General features: G+C 32.0%; 1 protein-coding gene across 1 annotated transcript; it reads left to right on the top strand.

Moving 5' to 3' along the window:
- Nucleotides 1–4,230: 4,230 nt before the first annotated feature.
- On the top strand, nt 4,231–6,659 carry LOC11419002 (trans-cinnamate:CoA ligase, peroxisomal). Its single transcript, XM_003600579.4, has 2 exons — nt 4,231–4,502; nt 4,903–6,659. Exons 1-2 carry the CDS (start codon nt 4,305–4,307, stop codon nt 6,451–6,453), a joined length of 1,749 nt encoding a protein of 582 aa, XP_003600627.1. The 5' UTR covers nt 4,231–4,304; the 3' UTR covers nt 6,454–6,659.
- The last annotated feature ends 1,018 nt before the right edge of the window (nt 6,660–7,677 follow it).

The raw sequence follows: 7,677 nt of genomic DNA, 5'->3' as shown, positions 1-7,677 counted from the left end.
TGAGAGCTTCCTGAGCCATCTCCCCTCCGACCTCTACCCCTCTTTGGGATGTGGCCGCTCTGTCTCTCCCTGCGGTGGCTCTGAGTCATGGCACGCCTACCACCAATCATCTTCGATTGATCAATGGGGTCCTGATCGGCCATATCTACGAAAAATAAAAATAAAAAATTAATATCATTCAACCACTTTATCAACAAACAGTAAACCTAAACAAAACCTACACTTTCACATTCAACCTAAACATAACCTAAACATAACCGCTTTCACATTAAACCACTTTACCAAAATAAAGACATTGATTGAACCTAAACATTATCATACACATTATCATTAACATTCAAACGCAAAAAATCAAATGCATTATCATACACATTCAACCTAAACTAAACATAATTCAATATACACATTCAACCTAATTCAATATACACTTTTTCAATATGCATTCAACTTAATTCAACATACACGTTTTCGAATTACAATCAAGATCGTATCCAATACCTAAACTAACTAAATAATCAATAAAATTGTCATTGACACATTTTATCAAACACTTTGTGTGCAAAGTATCAAACATACTCAAAATGTGTTATTTTGCCACCATTCAAAACCACATTATACCCTAACATCATTCAATCATCAATTAAACCAACTACATTCAATTATAAACTACATGCACTCATAAAAAATTCAATTCCTACATCAACCCTAACCACATGAAAACTACCATTTTTTTTTAAAAAAAACCTACCCAAACTAACATTATGATAAACAATGATTCAAGATACTTACTTGTGATTAAATGGAGATGATGCACTTGATTTTGCTGAAAAATCGAATTTGGAGAAGTTGGATGGTTTGGAACAATTTTGAACAATCAAGCAATACTGGAAAACTGAGTTTCTGCGTTCTGGTTATGTTCAGTTTTCCTCGGTAGTAAGCTGCCGCCGGTTCACTACAAACTTCGGTAGTTAACTGCCGAAGGGCATTTTCGTATTTTACTCGTGTGGCACAGCCATACTATATGTGGGAACAACAATTCTCAGTTTCAATTACTTAATGAAATATTCATCGATAAGAAGATGGTCCTATATAACTTAATGAAATATTCATCGATAAGATTATAATTAAATGGTCCTATATATTTTTGCAAAAGCCTAAAAAAGAAATTGCATTAAAACACGTACAAGAGGCTTTGAGTAGTCTATTATTATTATTCATCAGTGATGTAGGCATGTAGCTATTCTAACAAGAAATGTTTCCGTGGTATACTATAACTTGCACATAGCAAATTGAACACGAAATTCACACATTTTAGTTGTCGATCTCATGTCTATATATCTATTCGTTAATCTTCGAGGAGAAAGCTAATATCGAAACACTTGGCATTTGGATTATATATTGTTTGAGAAAAAAAAAATTATACGATTATTGTGACAACTTTTGAAACAACTTTTTTTTAATACTTATTATGTTCTTTCTTTCTTTCCATTGTTTTGATTTCTGTACCATATCTATATTTCTTTATATATCTTTCGTTGTTTTATAAGTTGTCTCAAAAATAATTTTTTGAATAAGATATCTCTTCAAAAATTGAAAGGATCGTCATTGTAAAAACAAACAAGAAGGAGGATACAAAAAAACAAGTTACATGAAAAAATATAAGCGGATTGATGTGATAGTGTCATATGCGAGGTGAGGTCTAGATGGACCAAATAAGTATGAAAATCGTATTTTGAAATGAAAATATTATGTGTTTAGATATATTAGTTAATTAATAGGAAAACGAAATTTACGACTAAAAATGTGATTCGTTATGGAAAAGTAAACACTTACCTTTTAAAAAATTACTCACTCACCATCAAAACAATAACAAAAATGGAAAAGGATCCATGAATAAATATATGTCTGATAACCAAGTTTGGCTAAGTCACCATCATAAGTCGGTTAATGTTAAAGATGGGATAGCTGGTGTGTGATAAACAAGTTTAGTGTTATAAACAATATAACAGTTATAATATAAAAAAAGAAGTGAAAAACATTTAAGCAAAACAAGGGCACATTTTTTTCTTCTTCTTCTTTGAGAAAGGGATAGTGAAATGCTAATATTGCTTCCTTCAAAATTGGAAGTAAATTATAAACAATTATTATAATTTACTTCCTTCAAAATTGGAAGTAAGTTATATTAACTAATAGGTTATATGAAAATTATTATAGTTTGTTTTCTTAACTACTACCCAGAGACAATAAGGGAACAAGTAAAAATTTCTAACTTAGTACTTGATTTTCATCACTATAGTAGACTACTCCATTCTATGTTTTACTTTTGGCCCTAGCTAGATTCTGTATCATTTATCATCCTAAATAAAAAAAGTATCCATCTATCATAATGGATTATAAATGTTATATTACTTATAAACAATACCAACGCACTATCAATCAAAGAGATTCGATCATGTAATATTAATCTTGACAAAAATTTATTTATCGAATATGATAAAATATGTATCAAAAGCACTAGCTCAGTTGATAGAGCACCTCGTTTACACACGCGCCAATGTTTTTTTTCATAGGAGTCCATCATGTAAGTAAAAGAGTTGATCTTGTTAAGAAATCCATGTCTTACTCCAGGAATAAAATAAGAGAACAATAGCCTGACATAGGATTTAGACGTCAAATAAAATCCATAATGGATTTGAGATATTGATAAGGTGAATACTTAATCTATTCAATGCTAGGCAAATGAGTCTAGGGACCTCAAAAAAATTCTCTTTTCTTCCTATCTTATGAACTTTAAGGTGTATTCCAACATGATCTTCTTGAGTTCTAGCGTAACACTCATTATGCAGGTGTGGAGTTTCATTGATTTATATATGAGTAAATAGTCAATTTCCCCCTTGAAATTGTAAGTTTCATCAATTATCCCCCTGAAATTAACAAAACTTCAATTACCCCCTGAAATTTCACAACGTTAGTCAATTTACCCCCTCCGTCAAATTTTTGTTAGTGAACATGACGTTTTGCAAATACCCCCCCTGAAGTTTTGCACTTATGTGCAAAATGCTCCCCAAACTTAAAAATTTATATTATTTTTTTCTTAAAAACAAACAATTAATAGTTAAATATTTTGGAGTAAAATAAGTTTGGGGGGCATTTTGCACATAAGTACAAAACTTCAGGGGGGTATTTGCAAAACGTCATGTTCGCTAACAGAAAAATTTAACGGAGGGAGTAAATTGACTAACGTTGTGAAATTTCATGGGGTAATTGATGAAACTTACAATTTCAGGGGGGAAATTGACTATTTACTCATATATATATATATATATATATATATATATATATATATATATATATATATATATATATATATATATAAAATTTTGTCTTATTAATAAAAAATGGAATAATAGGTAAAAAAACATTTTTAGACCCTAGGCAAATGCCTCGTTTTTAGTTTTTTGAAGGAAGATTTATTTTATTACTCTTAGTAATTATTATTTTATTAAATGTTATATTAGTTTAATAAATATGATTTTTCAAATTTTATCTATAATGAGGAAACCAATTTAGGCAATTAACTACCAGGAATGGGGAGGGGGGCCCAAATTCCAATCTATATTGAGAATGGGCGCATGATTTCTGCAGAGATGAGGAAGGTAGGGCCCATCTTATGTCGTGTGTAGTGATCTCTCGTTTTTTTTTCAAATAGTTTAGTTGTTAGAAATTTATCTTTTATAAGTGATTAAGTGGATGTATTATATAATGTTTCTATCAACTGAGTCAAGCCCAAAACAATGATCCCTCGTTTTAAAGGAATATAGAGAGAGACTTTTGGCATAAATTATGTTGATATCAAATCAAAAATATTATTGCTTGCATATATATTATTATTGTTATTTCTTTTAAAAAAAATAGTATTACTATTGTTATTATTTTGCGAATTTATGTTTAAATCAAATCGAAAATATCATAGTTGTTATACCACAACATGTACATGGTGGCCTGAAACACGAAATTAATAATTAGAGGTCAACTATACAACAACCATGTGTTCAATTTCACACACATTTAGTACTATCAAAGCAACTTCCTTGGTATACTATAACTTCCACACACAAGTTTCACTGCATCTTCTTAGTCACTAAAATTAATGGTCCCACCCTCTTCACATATAACGTGGCCTTCAATTTTGGTCCCAATCACATGAAATTTTCTATATAAATAACCCCCCTAATCTCATTCTTAACCACAACACAAAATTTCACATTTTTTCCCTCTCACTTTGGTAACTACAACTAATTCCAATGGATAACCTACCAAAATGTCGAGCAAACTATACCATACTCACTCCTTTAACTTTCTTGATGAGAGCTTCTGCATCTTATGCAAACCGTACCTCAGTCATCCATGAAGGAACCCGGTTCACTTGGTCACAAACTTATGACCGGTGTCGCCGCCTCGCTTCCTCCCTCCGTGCTCTCAATATTGCAAAGAATGATGTTGTAAGTTCGTCACTAAATCGTGTTTTTCTAGTAGTACACAAACATCAACGTATATAAGTAATAAAATCTCAATAAAAGTTCATGCATTCATATATATATATATGATCCATATTTTTAAAAATGTTTTTGCAACTATAATCATTGTATTTGATTGCAATTTTTTCGCAGTAATTTAAAATGTTACATGTTCATTTCCTAGATCAGCGACCGCAATCTAGGATATGACTGACATCAAGTAAAATTGTATTACCAATATTTGATACTGCATTTTGTCCGCAGTATCAAATATTGTAATAATACACTAACTCAAACGTGACTACAATTCAAAATGTTTGATATCATTATGATTAAGATTTGTGCGATTTATAAAAACTAAATTGGTTTTTATTTAATGAAACAGGTATCAGTTTTGGCACCAAACATTCCAGCAATGTATGAGATGCATTTTGCAGTACCTATGGCCGGAGCTGTACTAAACACCATCAACCACCGTCTCAACGCGGCAAACATAGCCACCATTCTTCAACACTCTGAGGCGAAAGTCTTCTTCGTAGACTATGAATTCGTTTCCAAAGCAAAAGATGCCTTAAGATTACTCATGGAAGAAAAAGATCAAACAGAACAATACTCATCACTTCCACTAGTGATTGTAATTGATGACATAAACAATCCCACCGGAATCCGGCTAGGCGAGCTCGAATACGAGCAAATGGTTCATCATGGTAATCCAAATTACCTTCCTGAAGAAATTCAAGATGAATGGTCACCAATTACATTGAATTACACATCAGGTACAACTTCAGAACCAAAAGGTGTTGTTTATAGTCACAGAGGAGCTTATTTAAGTACTTTGAGTTTAATCCTTGGTTGGGAAATGGGTAGTGAACCAGTTTATCTATGGACATTACCTATGTTCCATTGTAATGGTTGGACATTCACTTGGGGTGTAGCTGCAAGAGGAGGTACAAACATTTGTATCAGAAACACTGCAGCATCTGATATATATAGAGCTATAAATCTCTATAATGTGACACACATGTGTTGCGCACCGATCATTTTCAATATTATTTTAGGCGCGAAACCAAGCGAAAAGAGAGTCATAAAATCTCCGGTAAATATACTAACCGGTGGAGCGCCACCCCCGGCGTCCCTACTTGAGAAAATCGAGCCACTTGGTTTTCATGTAACACATGCTTATGGACTAACTGAGGCAACAGGGCCAGCACTAGTTTGTGAGTGGCAGAAGAAATGGAATGTGTTACCGAAAAGAGAGCAATCGATGCTTAAAGCGCGACAAGGGGTTAGTGTTTTGACACTTGCTGATGTTGATGTGAAGAATCTTGAAACAATGGAGAGTGTGGTAAGAGATGGGAAAACAATGGGGGAGATTATGTTGAAGGGAAGTGGAATCATGATGGGGTATTTTAAAGATAAAGAAGCGACGGCGAAAGCTTTCGGGGATGGTTGGTTTAGAACTGGTGATGTTGGTGTTATACATAAAGATGGTTATTTGGAAATTAAAGATAGGTCTAAAGATGTGATTATTTCAGGAGGTGAAAATATTAGTAGTGTTGAAGTTGAAAATGTTCTTTATAGTCATCCTAAGGTTTTAGAAGCTGCTGTTGTTGCAATGCCACATCCAAAATGGGGTGAAAGTCCTTGTGCTTTTGTGACACTTAACAAGAATGAAGAGGTAAAAAGTGATTTTTGTTGTGTTACTGAGGATGAGATAATTACCTATTGTAGGAAGAATTTACCACACTTTATGGTACCTAAGATGGTTGTTTTTATGGAGGATTTACCAAAGACTTTAACAGGTAAGATTCAGAAATTTGAATTAAGAGCCAAAGCTAAGTGTTTTGTGGTAAATGATGAGAAGAAGAATAATAAGAAGCCTAATAATCAAGTCAATCATAATAATGACCAGATTATGGCTCTATCTCGTCTTTGAAAGTTTTCTATAAGTCTTTGTTTATTTGAATAGTGTGTGCTGTGTTGTGTACATATATTTAAATAGTTCACACTTCAACAATTTGAGGGCTTAGTTTAATTTTTTATGCATGTGTTTATCTGCTTCAGCTTGTTATATGGCAGAGTGTACCACAATATATAAAGATCTTTTTGTATTCCAACTTTCTTGTTAGTTGTTTCCACTTAGTAGGTTGAGCAGTCCTAGTTATGTGCTTCATAATTTAATTTCAGTCATTTTCAATCTCTTTCTGCTTACTCCAAAATTTGTGTTTGCCTCATGAAAATGGGCTTCTTCATGCATAAAAAGCTATTTTTAACCTAGCTATAAGTAGTATGCCAAGATTATCATGGCCCTGTTTGGATAAATAATTTATTTGCAGCTTATAGTAAAAGCGTTTATCATGATAAACACTTATGTATAAGTTATTTGTGTCTTTCTTTTTTTGTGTAAATCGAGTATCTTCCAAGCGCGCAGCTTCAAGGACTATGGTCTGTTTGGATTAACTTATTTTTGAGCTTATAAAAAATACTTTATGCAAATAAATAAGATTTTATGTTATTTTCATAAGTTCTTACTAACGAAATTATATCTTCATAAGTTATTTTTTTTCATAAATTACTTTGACAAGCTTATGAATAATACAAAAGTTTATTTATTGAGGATGGATATTTTGACTTAAAATTATTCCTAATATTGACCATTGATCTTAATATTATTAATTACTGATTATGATTAATTACTAATCATTCCTCTCATGAGATTTCCATACACTATCTCAAAACCTTCTAGCCTGCTTGATTTAGACATGAATCCTTTTGGAAGATGGAGGCAAAACTTTGCATTCGATCATCATGAACCTTCCATTTTAATCAATGATCATGAAATTGAAAACACAATTTTCTCAATTGAATGGTGAGAAGTCTATTTAGGCACTGATTTATTTGCATCCCCTAAATAAAAAGGTATACTTTCAATTCAGTGCCATGGCAACAGTAACCCCTCCTTTTATTTATTTGCATAAACTAAAAAATAAGTTAATATAAATGAACTTTAAATCTTCAAGTTTAATAAGACCATAATGTTCTCTCTCAAGAGTTTTTTTTTTTGGTCGAAACTCGTAAACGTCGTATAATCTCAAAGTTAAATTCAAACACAATATATCTTATTAAACTAGAAAAGATTTGAATCATCTCATTCAAACAC

The sequence above is a fragment of the Medicago truncatula genome, chromosome 3 (assembly GCF_003473485.1).
Source record: "Medicago truncatula cultivar Jemalong A17 chromosome 3, MtrunA17r5.0-ANR, whole genome shotgun sequence".
In the NCBI taxonomy this organism is placed as follows: Eukaryota; Viridiplantae; Streptophyta; class Magnoliopsida; order Fabales; family Fabaceae; genus Medicago; species Medicago truncatula.
Note: the sequence above shows the minus strand (reverse complement) of the source record. Positions and strands in the feature narration are given on the sequence as shown.

Excerpts from the sequence above, each read along its gene's own strand:
- LOC11419002 (XM_003600579.4), top strand. The coding sequence starts at position 4,305 with ATGGATAACCTACCAAAATGTCGAGCAAACTATACCATACTCACTCCT. Across the intron at positions 4,503-4,902 it reads ATATTGCAAAGAATGATGTT|GTATCAGTTTTGGCACCAAA; the intron begins GTAAGTTCGTCA and ends TTAATGAAACAG.